Raw genomic sequence first — 20408 nt, 5'->3', positions numbered from 1 at the left:
TAAGAGAGGGCTGCTGTGTGTGATTGGAGTGGCAGGACTTCTTGTCTATCAACACACAGGCCGACTTTCGTGATAAGGTGCAGATGCTGGTCGACTGATAAGCTGGCAGCTCATATAGTGGCACTCCCCGCCCCTTGAAACATAATAACGAAATATCGCAAAGATAATGATGTTGATTTTTGTTGTTTAACGCCGCGCTCAACAATATCCCAGCTATATGACGGCTGTCTGCACCAGACAATCCAGTGATTGACATCATGGGCATCGATCTACACAATTGGGATCGATGACATGCGTCAACCAACTTTTAGGGCAAGCATGGGTTGCTGAAGACATATTCCATCCCGGAACATGGAGCTACTGGCGCTGATGAGGGGCTATGTCATTGTGGGTTTAGATTAAATATAAATATCATGATAGTAAATAATAGTACAAAATTTATAGATAAAATGGGGCGCTGACGTCGTAGAAGACTCGCTTAGAATGTTGATCCCGAACTGAAATGTGAAAAGTTGTTCATAGTCGGTGTTTTGGATGGTGAATTTGTTTGGGGCCTGATGTTAGCACCGGTTTCGTTATTCAAAGGCTGTATATTAAACAACTACAGTAATGTGGTCAAATACCAGGTTCGTTATTCAGTTTATGTCCAACAATTCTATTAAATATAAGATAGTCTATGTTCTATCTCCCAACAACTGTTAAGCTATTCAGTACTTTTGAATAAGGAAAACTAACCAGCACTGGGTTCGTTATTCAGTTCATGTCCCAGAAAATATATAAATAAATGGAATAAAGAATCTGCTACTGTTTTTATTTATGAACGTTTTTACAATAAAGACTTAAATTGTGGGAAAACCTTTGCAGAAGTAGCCCTCATTAAATATTGACTGTATTTTAGGACAAATTAACAAATATAGGAAAATTTAATTGTATAATGAGTGTGGCCTCTGCTCGGAGACCCTGCCACTCTATCGCTTTCTTCAACCACACAACCTATATCCGTTCCCACAGCAAAACACGTTTCTGGTCAGTGCCCATCATCACCCACTATAGAACAGAGTTTTACAATGTATCTATGTTTTCATGAATTACATGACTGGTCAGTAAATGGTGATGACATATCACACAGCTGCATTAAGATGTCTTACTACTCTCCGAATGTCTGAAACTATGACATTAGATTTGTTTGGGTTTGTAACTTTGATCGTTGACTACGACCTGTAATGGATCCCATGATTGTATTCATCTTACAGGTGACACGTTAACCTCACTTTTGTTTGCACAGTTCTAGACAACCACTTGCATAGTGTAGTAAACTTAGATTATAGTTCAGTAGAGTTCAAGGCTTCAGTAAACATAAGTGTACATTGTCTGTATAGATACATTGCCTTTTAGTAGTATAGCAGTCAGATGGAACAGTTTTGCATTGTGACGTATATAACTTTCTGTCCACAGCAAATTTATAAAATGGACATAACGAACCCACTGGAAATATGGTATCTTATATTTGTTTTACCAAGTCTGAATAACGAACCCGGTGCTGGTTTGTTTTTCGTTATTCAAAAGTACTGAATAACTAAACAGCTTTTGGATGATGACGTAAGACGAACCTGCTGTCATATATTAAATGAGTGTCAGTGTATTTGACCACATTACTGTAGTTGTTTAATATACAGCATTTGAATAACGAAAAACGAATAACGAACCCGCTGCTAACTTCAGGCCCCTGAATTTGTTTGGGATGGTCTAAAAGTTGTGTAGTGTAGCTATAGGTTGGCGTTTGAAATATATGTTGTGATGGCTGCCAAGTCCGCCTGTGGATATAGCCAGGATTTCTGAGGTAAATGTATGAGTATAGGTTCTATAATGGCAATTGCTGGTATTGGGTTAAGCTTGGTTGGTTTGTTGTTTTACGCCACACTCAGTACTGTTCCAGCTGTATGACGGCGGTCTATAAATAATCGAGTCTTGACCAGACAATCCTGTGATTGACATCATGAATATCGACCCACGCAATTGGGATCGGTGACATGCATCAACCAAGTCAGCGAGCCTGACCACCCGATCCCGTTGGTTGCCTCTGACGACAAGCATAGTCGCGTGTCACGGCAAGCATTGGGTGCTGAAGACCTATTCTTCCCCGGATCGTCAAGGGTCCATCTGGTGAGTTAATATGGCTTTTCACTTCCTCGCCCTATTTAAGTGAAATGTGACAGGAAGCACATTGTAACCAGACATTCATTACCGGAGATGGTTTCAGTTTCAGCATACATCTTCTCCATGAAGAAAGGAAATCAACAGAGTGGACACTGCCGACTTATAGATATTCTCTGTGTTGAGACTCTGGACACAAAATCTGAAATAAATAATTCAATAATATTGTAATAATATTTCTACTTCTAAGATTTATTTAACCTAACCATGCTGAAAGCATACCTTCGCTTGAGTGAACAAATAAGACTATTAAAATCAGGTGAAATATCACGTTTTGTCACACCTACAGTCGGTCTGCCTCACTGACACTATGGTTCTCTGAGTAAGGTCGTGAAGATCACAAAGAAAATATAACATGAATAAGACTTGTATCTTTTGTCAAATGAAATATTTATCTCATCTTGTGATTTACTAAAGTTGATATTTTGACTTGTGGATGTGCCACTCATGAATATATTAACTTTGTCAGATCACAAGATGAGATAAATTCATGTAATCATCATTATTTGACAAGGAAAACAAATTTCCTCTATGTATTTATACTTTTTTATATTAGTCGTCTTGATTGAATTATCAAAATTATCACACCACTTGACTTGATTAAAAAATAAACTGAAGTCCTAAAGATTGTTAACAATAGCAAAATATCACATCATAACAATATAATCATTGCACACTGACACAATAAGCACAACTATCATCTAATATATAAATTAATATGATTAATAATCATAATACATTACATGACATTTGCTTGCACAAAAGAAATTATTTGTTTCAAAATATGTTTGTGTACGTAAAACCTGATGGATTTCACAATTAAACAAAGTTGGTTTGGTTGGTTGGTTGGTTTACGCCGCACTCAACAATATTCCAGCTATATGACGGCGGTTTGTAAATAATCGAGTCTGGACCAGACAACCCAGTGATTAATATCATGAGCATCGATCCACGCAATTGGGATTGATGACATGCATCAACCAAGTCAGCGAGCCTGACCACCCGATCTCGTTAGTTTAACAAAGAGTTATGATTGCAATACCCATGGGAATTACGCAACATTCATAAAAAAACAATTCTGTTTATAGTAATCTTAATTTGTGAATTTGAAATATCTGAATACAGACTGTTAAAGAGTTGTCTGTTTCTATACATTACATAAAGATCACATGTAGATTTACTGGCCATTAATCACTTGTTTTTGTGTTCATTTCATGACATAATTAATTTGGTACAGAAAAGTCAATATCATTTTGGTAGAAATATTGTTTACAAAATTGCTGATCAAACTGTACTTCACTTTAAATATTTACAGACCCTTTCTGTAATAATTCAGTTAAAATATTACAACACATGCTATCTAATCTGTCAACAATGAAAATTAAAATAACTACTGTTCACAGCAGCACTAGTAGATCTAGAGGTCTAATATTTCATTAGAATGCATTTAGTCCATTACAATTTACATCAAACACACAACTGATGCACAATTTTGATTGTTTTATGATTGTAAATCTTCAATAGGTTACAATAAGATGAATTATATCAACATATCAATTTAGTTAGTTTCTGACATCTATCTAGATATGGTCAAAGTCAATATTTTCTACTCGACTTCAAATACAACTCGCAAAGTTATTCAAACTCACACCTTGACTTAAACACATGATAAACAAATACTTTCAGTTAATGGTGTGTAAACAATGAATTATACTTTACACGATCTTAGTAGGATTTGTATCATCTGTTCAGGTAGCATAAACTGCACTGGGAGTTACAAGGTGGTCATGGATATTTGAAATTGAAATCACAACAGAACGGCCAGACTCTTTTGCTAAATTTATATCAGTAAGAAGACAAGATAACAGTAAAATATTTTGCCAATGATAAGAATAAGTATAATGTTCAATACTTATGATAAATGTTACCGAGATAGTACCGGAATGCGTACATTGTCACTGTTTGTCCCGACTGGGTCGCTTGTTGACATCTCCATGTAATTTCAAACTTTGAAGTTTACACTGTTTCTTTCATGCTGATTGGCTGAATGGGTAGTCACGTGATCTGATATATGGAGTTCACACTCCTGTGAACGGACAGAAGAGTTCACACGATGTGAACATCTTTTTGTGAAATTGATCGTGTGAACTTTTGCCGGAACTACTTTCCGGGTTTTCCCCGAATTCTCGATCGGTGTTTTCAATCATCTCCATATAATTTCAAACTTTGAAGTTTACACTGTTTCTTTCATGCTGATTGGCAGAATGGGTAGTCACGTGATCTGATATATGGAGTTCACACTCCTGTGAACAGACAGAAAAGTTCACACGATGTGAACATCTTTTTGTGAAATTGATCGTGTGAACTTTTGCCGGAACTACTTTCCGGGTTTTCCCCGAATTCTCGATCGGTGTTTTCAATCAACTCGTTTTTCTATTTTCTTTTTAATACCTCCATTTATCAGGATTATAATTAATTTAGTATTTTTGCCTTGTCTAGTAACATTTCATCTGACTTAAAAATAAATAAATGCTTTGGTTCTGGTGTTTAATGTTGTCTAGCTGCTACATGAAACAAAATGGATTGTCCTCACGGTGATTTGGATATTAGATGGCTATCTTTCAATACTAATAACGAAAGTGAAGAAAATGAATTCTGTAAACTTACTGAGGTGAACGAAATTGATTTATTGAGCGATATTGACTTTGATGCTTTGTTTTCCGAAATGACAGGAATCTTGCACCAATGAAAACAATATAGTACCCTGCTCAGATGTGGCCGCTGACACAGAACAAACGCGACTGCTCCTGATCAAACCCAAACTAAAACCCGATTTACTATCGTATCGGGGAAAAAATCTAAGATTTTGAGAAACCATAAAACGTAAAAAGGTAAGGAAAGAAACTTAAGTTTATAAAAAACAAAAATGTAAACAAAAAATTGCCCACCTGTTTTAGCGATTGGTCATCGGAGACCTTTTCTTTCATATTGTGTTATAAATACGACTTTAGTGTGTTTACACCTTGGTATGCACATATATACATTCAAGGACATGTGTGATAGTTTATTTCCAGTACAGTTCCCATTTCATCCGATTCTACAAAAGGAAAAGTTTGAAATAGATAATGATTGAAGGTCAGTGAAAGTAATGGAATTATATATCATAAAAGGAAAAATATATTCTTGGTATTGAACTTCGAAAATGTAACCAGCAAAATATTTAATATAAATGGTTTTCAGTTATTATGTCTTTCCATTTTTCTCCTGGCCTAGCTGAACTACAGCTTCGAGGGAACATATACAATTTAAAATTGTGAAAAAGAACCACAAGAATGCATTCATTTTTCAAAAAGTCTATTTTTTACAAACCAGTATGTCACTAATCGAAGTATTTGATAATTTATAGATAATGCACTGTGAAAAAACACACAATTGAATCTAATGTATTTAAAACATCAAAATTACGAAAAATTACATTTACACTGAAAACATGTTATCATTAAGAAATCGATTATTCTCTAAAAAAAAGTGTGTAGATCTAATAACTTAAATTACTGTTATAAATTGAACCATACGAGATTCTAATATATGAGGCTAAAATATTAAAAATGCAACGTGAAATTTTCGGCTGGGATATGCCCTATGTTTATGAACAATGGTAACGCAGAATATGAGCGCGATATGATCCTCGTGCTTTTATTAACAACCAGGGAGCATGGGGGGCCCAGTCGTCTAAGGCGCCACAATTAACTGTGCAGAGTTGCTTCCCTTGGGTACGCCAGAAACCTATGATTGTGGGTTCGAATCCCGGTTCGCCCCGATTATGTTTCTAGGTTTGTCAGCGCTATACCTGTGCTCCTGGTAAAACGTCTGAGACCTGCATCACTTCCGGCTTTCCTCCCACATTAAGCTGATACGCCTTGATATAACTGGAATACTGTTAAAAGCGGCGTTTAAACCCAACTCACTCATCTAAACCACATGAGACAAAACTACCGAGCATCAGATTGTTTGATAGGCATTTCTTGGGTCACTCGTGCCCCTATACGATCTTTGACTTCGATCATTTAATATCACATACTCACAAACAAAGGTAAGAATACATAGTATAAAGTACATTATTTTATTATATTTGTGCAAACAACTCATCGTCTTAGCATTATAGATGTCATTTAGATCCTGGATGGGCAGTTTTTGTTCCTCGGTGTAGTACTTAATATTATAGGGGAGAAAGGAGGTCCACACCGGTCTGGAATGCATCGACACCGCTTGGAATATTACGACAGCAGTGTTTTCTTTATTACGGTAAATGTATTATTTTATGAGCAGTACATATTTCCTGAAGATACAAGTATGGCTGTTTTGTGGATTCGCCGGGGATTTTCATTGCTGTAAAATTGATATTTGCAGCATGGGCGATCCAAATGATGGTAGAAATAAGCCAATCAAATCCGTCCTCTCAGCACGTGATCGTCGCTATAAACAAACTAGGTAATGGCGGACCGATAACACGAGAGTCTTACATTCGTACAGGTATAATATTTATTGTTGTATTCATGTAAACGTGTTATGGTATGTCATCCCGACATTTGATTAACAAACTATGTGCTTGCTATTAAATCATGTTGAAAATGCATCACGTTATAAATTGTCAGGTAAATCACTGAAGTCGTTCGCAATATAAATACTATTTCAACTGTTCACTAGGCTATTTACAATATTTTAGGCCCGAGGCCTATTCCGCCTTTTGCATGACATAAAATATTGTCTAATTTACCTGATTAGAAGGAATATAATCACAGCAATATGTCGCTGACTTTTTTTCTTGCTCTGAATTGTCTTCTATTCCTAATCCTGTTGAATATTTATCATGTTTGTCAACATATTTCGGCGGAGCTATTTTTACCATATAATGAATGGTATATGTCCCAATGTCTGACTTCCACAGTGCCATAGGTGTGAAATATGGAAGAGGAAGAGTCGTCCCTATCTCCCCCGAATTCCACAGAGCGGACCAGGGATGCGGGAGAACAAACCAAACAGATGGAGAGACAGAGCCCAGGATCTGGGAAAAGGAAAAGTGTGGAATTCTTAGACAATGTGGAAGAAAGGGATGTTGACATTGGAGGGGGTGAGGACAGCCCTGGGGGTGGGGGTGAGGACAGCCCGGGGGACAACAGGGAAGAGGACGGGCCCGACAATGGCTTCGCCACTGACAGTGAGAGCGAAGTAGATATCGGTGTCAAGCCCGACATTGAAGACACATCCTCAGAAGGTATAGGCGATAAATCAATTTAACGAAAGTTGTAAGAATTAGTTTTTGTGAAAAACTGGATAATATTTAACAAATAAGAGCTGGATGATAATTAATATTAAAAAAATGAATTTAATGTTTCTATTATTTGCAAGGGTTTGTTGTGTCAGGGAAATGATAAAACCTGTGATGTCATAAGCATTGTGATGTCATACCTTTGTGATGTCATTGCTGACACCAAACCAGGTTTAGATTGTGATGTCATATCATTATTGGTCACATGACCCTGATTGTGATGTCATTGACAGAGCGATAGACAAGGTCACAGGGTGCTGTTTGGATGTAGTAGACACAAGACAGGAATAATGCGTACATTTAGCATGTTTAGTGGAGTATGAAATTTCTACAAAAAATACAGTATCTACCATGGTTTTACCTCGGTAAGAAAGTAGCACCTTTAATTATGTTATGCATTAATGCTTTATGTATGTTATCGTGTGTGTCTGTTTTCCAGCTGATACTGATAGGGCCAAAATGATACATCTGTGATACAGAATTTGTCATACTTTGCTTTGTTTTAAGAATTAATATTTTATCTTTTATTAAGCAAGGTTGGTTTGTTTTAAACTTTTATTTTCAGATGCTGCAGAATTGCAAGATTAAAACTAAGGGAGGGTGGGGAGAAATCTGAAAAGCATGTTTTTGCTCAAAGTTAATTTATGCGTTCACCAAGAAGCAAAATGTGCATACAAAAACATGTAAGACAATAGGATACGTACGCTGTTAGAGTAAGAGTGCTTCCCACTAGAAATAGACTTAATGCATGTTCATGTGATCTTTAGGATATACTACTTAGTGGTAGAGACCGTGAAGATTCCAGGGAAGAATAGGTCTTCAGCAACCCATGCTTGCCGTAAAAGGTCACTATGCTTGTCATAAAAGGCGATTAACGGGATCGGGTGGTCAGGCTCGCTGACTAAGTTGATGCACGTCATCGATCCCAATTGCTTGGATCGATGCTCATGCTATCAATCACCGGATTGTCTGGTCCAGACTCAATTATTTACAGACCGCCGTCATATAGCTGGAATATTGCTGAGTGCGGCGTTAAACAACAAACAAACAAAACCAACCAACTTAGTGGTAGACTATGATGGTCAAGGTCACTTTTTTGTGAACTTGCCCGTTTAACTTTAACTGTTTTTTGTTTTGTTTTCAGGCTCTTCAGCCACACTGGACGTTCCTGGCCAAGGGCGGTCTCTTCCAAAGATAGCACGCGGGTTCCGACCAGAAATCTTTGATGATGAGGCTGTAGTTGAAAGTAGGACATCTAAACGTTCAGTGACCTTCACCCCCAAACCATCAGACGACATGTAAGCTGCTTTATATGCAATCTGCCAGTGTCCTATTGTTGAATGTTGTCCCATTTTTCTTGTGTTCAAGGGGGCACGGATGGCCAAGTCTAAGGCGCCGCAATTCGCGATGCAGAGTTGCGTCCCTTGGGCAGGCAAGAAACCTGTGATTGTGGGTTCGAATCCCGGTTCGCCCCGATTATGTTTCTAGGTTTGTCAGCACCATACCCGTGCTCGTGGGTTTCACCAAAGTGGTAAACATCTGAAACCTGCATCACTTCGGGCTTTCCTCCAACATTAAGCTGACACGCTGCGATATAACTGGAATACTGTTAAAAGCGGCGTTAAACCCAACTCACTCACTCACTCTTGTGTTCAGCCTTCATGATTTAAATTTTAGACATTGTGACATTTCCGGCATTGTTGTTGTTGTTGTTGTTGTTGTTGTTGTTGTTGTTGTTATCATTAAGTTATATTTGATAGCGTCGTGGATTTCTGTAAAACAACAGATATAAAATTGTCATTTTGTCATATCTTTGGGGAGTTGGGTGTTGAAGTTAGTCATAACAACAAGCAACAATGGTTGATATTATAATTTTTATTTACTCACTTAAGTTATCATGTATCAAATGATATATTTCTAAACCAAAATGCTACCATCTTTCAAGCTTTCCCTCACGAGATACTTTCGTTTGGGTTCTAATATTCAAAAACACTTTCAGATAACCCTTTTTGGAAAGACACATTAGATGCATGGGACAAATATATGAAAAAGTATATGCTAAATGAAAATGATGTTAATGGAATTCTAATGTAACCACTGTGGTATAATCACACTTGTAAATTTTCAGATTTTATTAGGAATTGGTGTACATGGGTATTTGCCATGTGAAAGAAAGGCTTTATTCCATTTTCTGAGCTCTAGATAATGTATGGCATAAAAGGTACTTTATTTAATATTAAACTATAAATCTAAAATGGATATAAAAGTATTAAAATTTCAATTCAAATTCCTACACAAAATTAAATACACTAAAAAGGAATAATTGAAGATCAACTAAGCTGACAGAAACCAATGATCATTTTGTAAGTCAGGCAATGAAACCATTGATCACGTGTATTAAAATGTTCTTGTAGGACAAATTTAATGTTTTTATAACTGTTATTTTTGGACATGTTATCGTGGTTTTTATCACAAAACAAGATACCTATTTTGGAGGTACAAACACCTTCTTATTGAATCACTTATTATCCCCCGCCCAACGAAGTTGGCGGGAGATATAGAAACGGGCTCCGTCCGTCACGTTTCGTTTCTCAGAAACCGTTCAATATTTTTTCATGAAACTTTGCAGGTTTGTCAGGTACATGCTGAACTGGTGAATTTTAAAAATGTTTAATTTTTATGTTTCCATGGCAACAAGATGGACTTGGGTTCCAAACTCTTCTTTTTTTTACAATTTCCATGACAAGTTCCACCTCGGTTAAAAAAGGTTAGGGTTTGTTTAGATTTAATTATGTCATAAATTCTGCAACAGGGGCGGGGATAGCAATGTAGTGGCAAACTCTTGTTGATATTAGCAAAAAGACAAATTTATGTAAAACAAATATTAAAGGAATAAAACCATGTTTTAATCATATAGCGTGAGTTGGGTTTAACGCCGCTTTTGACAGTATTCCAGTTATATCACAGCGTGTCAGCTTAATGTGGGAGGAAAGCCCAAAGTGATGCAGGTCTCAGACGTTTACCACTTCGGTGAAACCCCTGAGCACGGGTATGGTGCTGACAAACCTAGAAACATAATCGGGGCGAATCAGGATTCGAACCCACAATCATAGGTTTCTGGCGTGCCCAAGGGACGCAACTCTGCACAGTGAATCGCGGCACCCTAGACGACTGGGCCCCCTAAATCATATAGAAATATACTGATAGACATTTATAATTCCGAGTTATTTCTTGCAAGAATATTTTCCTTTACTGAAAAGTAGGGAAAGCAGTAAAATGAGCTGGTTGAGATAAGTTTATTGATATCTCCTACAATTAGGAGCGGTCGGGTAGCCTAGTGGTTAAAGCGTTCGCTCGTCACGCTGATGACCTGGGTTCTATTCCCGACATGGGTACAATGTGTGAAGCCGTGATATTGCTGGAATATTGCTAAAAGCGACGTAAAACCATACTCACTCACTCACTCACTCTCCTACAATTATGTTCATCCTCTGTCCACCTCACTACCAACACCCCATCTTTATGTTGGGGGCCCACAGTGTCCCAATCGTGTAAGGTGCTGCAATTCGCTGTGAATTTTTTCGTCCCTTGGGCACGTCAGAAATCTATGGTCGTGGGTTCAAATCTCTGTTAGCCCGATTATGTTTCCAGGTTTGTCAGCACCAAAGTGGTTAACGCCTAAGACCTGCACCAGCTTGGGCTGTCTTCCAACATTCAGCCAACACACCGTGACAAACGTGGAATACTGTTCAACATGGTGTTAAACCCAACTCACTCACTCATTTTTTGGTTCCCAAGTACATGTAAAACGTTATTTACTTCATGAAATACACCATATATACCATCTTCCCGATGCAAGAGAGTTAACTGACTTTAAAAGTCCAGTTTCCACCCTTGTCGAACTAGGCTGGAATAACTGGGCTCGATCGTAGCGCCACCAGCGGCTATTACCAGTTTTGTCCCTTTTAAGCCTCTCCTATGGACCAATCAGATTCCATCACTTGCGTTTGCTTCACACAATATGGTGGCACCCAGTCAGAACGATCTGATCGATAATCAAGATCTATATTGTGATAAAAGGGGTCTTACATCGCGAAATGCATCAAATCACGTAAGCACCTTGATTGAAAACATGAAAAGATTCGGAAAATATCTGCTGACAACGAGTTGGTGGTGCACATGTTTTGCAAATCCTGCAATCGATCGAAATCTGCACGACATTTTATGAACTGGATTTTGATTTCAGTGTGGGATTTTGATTGGACTATGCATAGACTCATTAGTCCAGCCAAAATGTAACTCCATAATACCAGCCTAGTTCGGCAAGGGTGGAAACTGGACTTTTATAGTCAGTTAACTCTCTTGCCTCGGAAAGATGTATATATACATACATAGAGGATATTTCATGTGTGGAGTGACGGGGGGGAAAAGGAGATATTTTCACGAGTGTCCACCCTTGCCCATGTTTCACTGAATCACCAGGTATAATTTTTTATACTTGTCCCATCTCACACCGTTCATTTCTCTTTCTTCTTTCGATCCTAATACTATAAGTGGATACTTAGCTGAAAATAATGGTTTCGAGCCTCTAAAGTTAATTCACCCGTACATACCTCACACTTCCCAAGATCTGGGCCGAAAGAAGAAAGAGAAATGCATATGAGCATGATGAGATAGGATAAGTATATAAATGTAGAATTTTTTGTAAAATTTCCAATTATTGAATCGCCAAGTTTATTCTGTCATTTTCTTTTTCGGGTTAGAGTTATGTCCCTTTTGCGTACCAGAAACCTGTGATGGGGGGGATTAAAATCCTTGTTCTCCCTTATGTTTCTAGGTTTGTCAGCACCATACCCTTGCTTGTGGGTTTCATCTAAGTTGTAAATGTCCTGAGACCTGCATCACTTTGGGCTTCCCTCAAGCTGACACACCATAATATGACTGAAATATTCTTTAGAATGAAACTCACCAAACTCACTCACTTTTTTTCCAGGTTAAGTTCCAGATCACCAGCTATTAAGGAAACAGCGAAACGGAAGACTTACGATGGGCGTGAGATCACCATGGTTACGCTGGACACACAGACAGACTGGCAATGGGTGGAAGATGCTGTGGAGACTGGACTCGGGAAACACATCCCTTCTGGTACTGCCTTGCTGTTGGCTGTGTTGATGGTCTTATCTAATTTCTTCATTTAAAATGATACGACTTTGTATTGTGCTCTGGGTGATGGTTGCTTTATTGCAATATTTTTACATGATCATCATAATAATCATGGAATCATAATCATGGATAAGTATTGAATTAGAAATGAAAGGGTTAATATTAAAACACAATATGTGTGGATTCTAGGTTAGAATAGGTCCCCATTAACTTACGTTGAGTCAACTCAGTGGATTGATTGGTTGAGGTGTGCTTCTCAGAGTCAGAGGTGACTGAAATGGATTGAGTGGTTGAGGTGTGCTTCTCAGAGGTGACTGAAATGGATTGAGGTGACTGAAATGGATTGAGTGGTTGAGGTGTGCTTCTCAGAGGTGACTGAAATGGATTGATTGGTTGAGGTGTGCTTCTCAGAGGTGACTGAAATGGATTGATTGGTTGAGGTGTGCTTCTCAGAGGTGACTGAAATGGATTGATTGGTTGAGGTGTGCTTCTCAGAGGTGACTGAAATGGATTGATTGGTTGAGGTGTGCTTCTCAGAGGTGAGTGAAATGGATTGATTGGTTGAGGTGTGCTTCTCAGAGGTGTCTGAAATGGATTGAGTGGTTGAGGTGTGCTTCTCAGAGGTGACTGAAATGGATTGAGTGGTTGAGGTGTGCTTCTCAGAGGTGACTGAAATGGATTGAGTGGTTGAGGTGTGCTTCTCAGAGGTGACTGAAATGGATTGATTGGTTGAGGTGTGCTTCTCAGAGGTGACTGAAATGGATTGAGTGGTTGAGGTGTGCTTCTCAGAGGTGACTGAAATGGATTGATTGGTTGAGGTGTGCTTCTCAGAGGTGACTGAAATGGATTGATTGGTTGAGGTGTGCTTCTCAGAGGTGACTGAAATGGATTGAGTGGTTGAGGTGTGCTTCTCAGAGTCAGAGGTGACTGAAATGGATTGAGTGGTTGAGGTGTGCTTCTCAGAGGTGACTGAAATGGATTGAGTGGTTGAGGTGTGCTTCTCAGAGGTGACTGAAATGGATTGAGTGGTTGAGGTGTGCTTCTCAGAGGTGACTGAAATTGATTGGTTGAGGTGTGCTTCTCAGAGGTGACTGAAATGGATTGAGTGGTTTGGGCTCGGTGACTTGGTCAGTGATGGGGGGATCATTTCTCATAACATCAATCACTGGTTTGTCTGGTTCAGACTTGATTTTGTTGACACTTCAGTTTTCTTTAATATATTTGATACTCAGATTCAACCTATTCTTTAATATGGTGCGGAAATATGGGTTGTAGAGAGATTTAAAAAAAAATAGAACAAGTGCATATTATGGCTTGTAAGAAGTTTCTTAACGTTGGTTTGCAAACACCAAATGCTATTGTGTATGGGGAATGCGGCCGGTACCCACGATATGTAAATGCTATGTGCCGTTCTGTAAAGTATTGTCTTAAAGTGATTGAAATGTACGAAGATAGGATACCAAGAAAATCTTATGATATGCTTGTATATAACGATAAGTGTGGCCATCAAAATTACGCTTCTTCTATTCGTTCCATATTATTTTCTCACGGATTTGGAGTAGTTTGGCTCAGTCAAGCTGTTGGCGACAAACCATTATTCATAAATAGTTTCAAAAACGTTTTGATAAATATGTTCTACAAATCATTGAATAGTACTATCAAGGCTAGATCTAGGTACATCCTGTATAAAGAGTTTAAAATTCTCCTGGAACCAGAAAAATGTCTTTCCATTATTACTGAAATAAAGTATTGAAATGTTATGATAAGGCTTAGAGTGGGGCAACTAAGACTTAAGGTATACCCGGATAAATAAGTCTTGTGTAACTTAATCAGTCGGAAGGGGTGCTAATTGGGATTGTTCACTAGCCAATATATTAGCACATATCGCTGTGGGCGCTTACTAGAGCGGAGCACTTATTAGGTCGAATACGGTAAATCTGATGATTATGACAAGTGAACTTTTCTGGTTGAAAACAATTGTATAAAAAAGAAGTCACTTAAAAACTTAAAGCTATTACTAATACCATGGTAACACTATGCCAAGTTGAGTGGACAGGGTCACGCAAAGTACGAAGTCAATGAAGCAACAAGTATTTGGACCAAAGTGTTTATTATCTGTTATCTCATTTTTTATGTTTCTTTCATAAAGATTATTAAGAATTTTTTTCTTTCATTTTCAATATTTTTTGATAGTTCATCATTCATTTAATTCATGACATTAGTCAAAATGTATTAACAGCTTCACAAATTTCTAATCCAAGTTTGTTGCTCAGATATATACATTGTCCTGGAAGTTTGCATGAACTCAATATATATCCCATTGTAACTGCATGTTGAGTGTGATTGACAGGTGTTGTGTATTGCATGTATATTTCAGGTGCAGTCATCGGCAGTGAGGAAAAGAAAGAAAAAAGTGATCTCAAATCTATACTGGGTAAATCTTGAACCATTAAGGGGAGATAATCACAATGTCAAGGGAGATAATCACAATGTCAAGGGAGATAATCACACAAGCTCCTTCCCAGCGCGTAACACATTCATTACACTCTCAGTAACATCGCTGCCAGCAGTGTTGGTGCTGCCATTACAAGAGTCTTGAAATTTGCCCTCTAACCCCAAATGTAGTAACATTTATACTTTTATTATGCTCTTTTGGGACCCGTGAAGATCCGGGGTAGCATAGGTCTTCAGCAACCCATGCTTGCCGTAAAAGCCGACTATGCTTGTCGTAAAAGGCGACTAATGGGATCGGGTGGTCAGGCTTGCTGACTTGGTTGATGCATGTCATCGATCCCACATTGCGAGGATCGATGCTCATTATATCAATCACTGGATCGTTTGGTCTAGACTCGATTATTTACAGACCGCCGTCATAGAGCTGGAATATTGCTGAGTGCGGCGTTAAACAACAAACCAACCAACCAACCAATTATGCTCTTTTGGAATGATCATAGTTATTTTAAAAAGGTTTACGATTGTCCATATTTCCCAGATAAGTAAACCATTTTGTTTGATTGATCGGATTGGTTGGAGATTTCAGACGAATTGAAAATCAACCAACTTTCTCCCTTACATTCTTTTTATACCAATTACATGATAGTTGTAATGAAACAGTAATACCAACTGACATACAAAGAAAAGAATTTAACAGGCGTAAGAGTATTTGGTGTCACGGCAGCAATCACTTGTTTGTAATCATAACGGTCAGTCGGTTGCGAGCTCAACTCCAAGCATGGTTTCTGCCACCTATCACAGTGGGGAGCTTTCACGGGTGGCAGGGAAAGTATAGAGAGCTCCGCGAATTGGCTGTCGCTGTGAGGAGCTTGATAATCACACTGTCAAGGATGTTAACATGACTTATAAGGGGAGATAATTGTTATTTTGATTACTTATGATAATAACACTGTCAAGTGAGATACCTCTACACTAAGGGGAGATAGATTCTTAGTTACTAATTCTTACCTGTACGAGATAGATTCCGAGTTTTTAAATCTTCCCTGTACTGTGTAGAAGAAAAATAACAAAATGAAACAGTCATTCATTTGAATTTTTATCAAAAGAAGCAGAAAATAGTAAGTGTAATGTGTGCTAGTTTTTACATAAAGTCGGTACCCCAATACTGAATGGATGTATTAACAGTGTTAGTAGGTGCTAAAAACATCTGAGATTATTTTAACTTTGTACGTTGGCATAATTTCCAGTTTTTCACATTTACAAAGATAACAAGACCACAGGGAAGAGGGTAGACATCAGCAGAAATGTTTGCAGGTCATGTCTAAGTTTCTCCAAGTGGGCGGTGGGGTAGCCTAGTGGTTGAAGCATTTCCTTGTCACGCCGAAGGCACGGTGGTGAGGCTCGCTGACTTTGTAGATGCATGTCATCATATCCTTATTGCTTGGATAGATGCTCATAATGTCAATCACTGGATTGTCTGGTCCAGACTTGATTAGTTACAGACAGCCATCATATAGCTGGAATATTGCTGAGTCTGGCGTTAAACAAGAAACAAACAAGATCCAGTTATGCCGCATATTTCCCCATAACCCAATCAATAAGTTAATAACAAATATGCATGAAAAGTATAAAAATAACTATACTATATCAACAGTGTCTTTCTTGTCCGATATTCTGACCTACTCAACTGCAGTGAAATGCACAATGGTGTTCATTGTCAAGTATATCCCTGATGTTAACTGATGTGACATGTGACACACATGAACAGATGCAAATTAGAAAGGACCTGAAAGAGCATTTTAAGTATTACTTGGCTTAGAAACGTGAATTCACTGCCTTCCAGTGGCTGGTAACATTTCTGTCTGGAGCTGGTAACATTTCTGTCTGGAGCTGGTAACATTTCTGTCTGGAGCTGGTAACATTTCTTTCGGGAGCTGGTAATATTTCTGTCTGGAGCTGGTAACATTTCTGTCTGGGGCTGGTTACATTTCTGTCTGGAGCTGGTAACATTTCTGTCTGGAGCTGGTAACATTTCTGTCGTGGGCTGGTAACATTTCTGTCGGGGGCTGGTAACATTTCTGTCGGGGGCTGGTAACATTTCTGTCGGGGGCTGTTAACATGGTTAACATTTCTGTTGGGGCCTGTTAACATTTCTGTCGGGGGCTGGTAAAATTTCTGTCGGGGGCTGGTAACATTTCTGTCGGGAGCTGATAACATTTCTGTCGGGGGCTGGTAACATTTCTGTCGGGGGCTGGTAACATTTCTGTATGGAGCTGGTAACATTTCTGTCTGGAGCTGGTAACATTTCTGTTGGGGCCTGGTAACATTTCTGTCGGGGGCTGATAACATTTCTGTCGGGGGCTGGTAACATTTCTGTATGGAGCTGGTAACATTTCTGTCGGGAGCTGGTAACATTTCTGTCGGGGGCTGGTAACATTTCTGTTGGGGCCTGGTAACATTTCTGTCGGGAGCTGGTAACATTTCTGTCGGGGGCTGGTAACATTTCTGTCGGGGGCTGGTAACATTTCTGTCGGGAGCTGGTAACATTTCTGTCGGGGGCTGGTAACATTTCTGTCGGGGGCTGGTAACATTTCTGTCTGGAGCTGGTAACATTTCTGTCGGGGGCTGGTAATATTTCTGTCGGGAGCTGATAACTTTTCTGTCTGGAGCTGGTAACATTTCTGTCGGGGGCTTGTAACATTTCTGTCGGGGGCTGGTAACATTTCTGTCGGGGGCTGGTAACATTTCTGTCAGCAGCTGGTAACATTTCTGTCCGGAGCTGATAACATTTCTGTCGGGGGCTGGTAACATTTCTGTCGGGAGCTGATAACTTTTCTGTCGGGAGCTGGTAACATTTCTGTCAGGAGCTGGTAACATTTCTGTCGGGGGCTGGTAACATTTCTGTCGGGGGCTGGTAACATTTCTGTCGGGAGCTGGTAACATTTCTGTCGTGGGCTGGTAACATTTCTGTCGGGCGTTGGTAACTTTTCTGTCTGGAGCTGGTAACATTTCTGTCTGGAGCTGGTAACATTTCTGTATGGAGCTGGTAACATTTCTGTCGGGAGCTGGTAACATTTCTGTCGGGGGCTGGTAACATTTCTGTCGGGGGGTGGTAACATTTCTGTCGGGAGCTGATAACATTTCTGTCGGGAGCTGGTAACATTTCTGTCGGGAGCTGATAACATTTCTGTCGGGAGCTGGTAACATTTCTGTCGGGGGGTGGTAACATTTCTTTGCGGGAGCTGGTAACATTTCTGTCGGGGGCTGGTAACATTTCTTTGCGGGAGCTGGTAACTTTTCTGTCTGGAGCTGGTAACTTTTCTGTCTGGAGCTGGTAACATTTCTGTCGGGGGGTGGTAACATTTCTTTGCGGGAGCTGGTAACTTTTCTGTCTGGAGCTGGTAACATTTCTGTCGGGGGCTGGTAACATTTCTGTCGGGAGCTGGTAACTTTTCTGTCTGGAGCTGGTAACATTTCTGTATGGAACTGGTAACATTTCTGTTGGGGGCTGGCAACATTTCTGTCAACAGCTGGTAACATTTCTGTCAGCAGCTGGTAACATTTCTGTCGGCAGCTGGTAACATTTCTGTCGGCAGCTGGTTACATTTCTTTTGGGGGCTGGTAAAATTTCTTTTGGGGGCTGATACCATTTCTGTTGGGGGCTGGTAACATTTCTGTCAGCAGCTGGTAACATTTCTGTCGGCAGCTGGTAACATTTCTGTCGGCAGCTGGTTACATTTCTTTTGGGGGCTGGTAAAATTTCTGTCGGGGCTGATACCATTTCTGTTGGGGGCTGGTAACATTTCTGTCGGGGGCTGGTAACATTTCTGTCGGGAGCTGGTAACATTTCTGTCGGGGGCTGGTAACATTTCTGTCGGGGGCTGGTAACATTTCTGTCGGGCTACATGAAATTTTCCTCCACCTGCCCGACTATCAGGCAGATAATTTCAAGACTACTTATGTATTTAGTTTTATCAAGGTCTTCTTGAAGATTCTCAAGTAATTGTTTGCATTGTTTCAACTGACTCAAGATGCGATTTGACTCTCATTATTTATGCGCATTTTTAACATTTATAATGTCTGAATGTGTGCAGGTTAATTTGAAATTGGGCAGTCAGCATTTATGGGTCACCTGCCAGACTGTTTGGGTTTTAAACATTTTTCTTTGCTTAAAAATACCAAATGGACAAGACCCAAAGGAATAAAAATATATTGATACCCATAAGAAACTAGGATTACCCGATGTGAATGATAATGTGTAAGTACTGGATGGCTCGGAACATTATCTGGAGCCGTGCCTCGTCATCCATTTTGTGCAGCTACTACTAACACTAATCCAAGAGAGCTGATGCTGTTAACAGCGCTTAACTTTAATATACAACTGGTACCTTATAAAACGGGGTTGGGGGTCACGGGTGGCCCAGTCGTCTAAGGTGCCTCGTTTCACTGTGCAGAATTGCGTCTATTGGGCACGCCAGAAACCTATGATTGTGGGTTCGAATCCCAGTTCACCCAGATTATGTTTCAAGGTTTGTCTGCACCATACCCGTGCTCATGGGTTTCACCGAAGTGGTAAACGTCTGAGACCTGCATCACTTTAGGCTTTCCTCACATGTTAAGCTGACATGCTGCGATATAACTGGAATAATGTTAATAGCGGTATTAAACCCAACTCACACTATAAAATGGGGCTGAGAATTTTCCGTGGTTTCGCTGAATTCTAGGGGTAAATGGATACATCAGTGCACCATTAGTTTTCATGCGACCATATCATACATGATACGTTTTCTTCTATGTCAACACAAGATGATACACTTGCTAAAATATATTACTTGCTACTCGTTTAATGACCTCAGCGATTTTGTCAGCCAAATTATTACAAAATGTGTTCCAAGTTCACTACTTAAAAATAACAGCTACGAACATGTGTCTACAGCTAGCTGTTCCTATAGAACATGCTCCGAAATATTTATAGTCAAGAAGTTTCCACACAATTTCATGTAAATATGTGTATCGCAATGTGTACCGTATTGTGTAATGAGATACGTATCATCATGTGACCTTGCTGTGTTATATCACCCCTACTTAATTCTGCCGAATTTGTTATGTCAAGGGTCACTTTTGTGATCATGTGATGCACACTGACACACGATAACGTGACAGAACTTGAGTATGGCCTGTGGCTTCTCTTCCAGTTGGACCCGTGAAGATCCGGGGTAGAATAGGTCTTCAGCAACCCATACGTGCT

The 20408-nt window shown here is 39.4% G+C and overlaps 1 protein-coding gene across 8 annotated transcripts in view; it reads left to right on the top strand.

The window, feature by feature from the left end:
* The first annotated feature begins 6672 nt into the window (after positions 1-6672).
* The window catches only part of LOC124150704 (glutamate-rich protein 6-like), a 46574-nt gene continuing 32838 nt past the window's right edge, over positions 6673-20408 (top strand). For 7 of the 8 annotated variants that reach the window (XM_046522711.2, XM_048402247.1, XM_046522709.2 and 4 more), the window contains exons 1-5: positions 6673-6747; positions 7163-7489; positions 8688-8841; positions 12537-12688; positions 15084-15140. In XM_046522711.2, coding sequence (XP_046378667.1) covers positions 7180-7489; positions 8688-8841; positions 12537-12688; positions 15084-15140 — 673 coding nt within the window. In that variant the 5' untranslated portion in view covers positions 6673-6747; positions 7163-7179. The remainder of the gene's footprint in view (positions 6748-7162; positions 7490-8687; positions 8842-12536; positions 12689-15083; positions 15141-20408) is intronic. The other variant, XM_046522708.2, reaches the window with a different exon arrangement.

Source organism: Haliotis rufescens, unplaced genomic scaffold (genome assembly GCF_023055435.1).
Source record: "Haliotis rufescens isolate VD_foot unplaced genomic scaffold, xgHalRufe1.0.p SCAF_25, whole genome shotgun sequence".
Lineage (NCBI taxonomy): Eukaryota > Metazoa > Mollusca > Gastropoda > Lepetellida > Haliotidae > Haliotis > Haliotis rufescens.
Note: the sequence above shows the minus strand (reverse complement) of the source record. Positions and strands in the feature narration are given on the sequence as shown.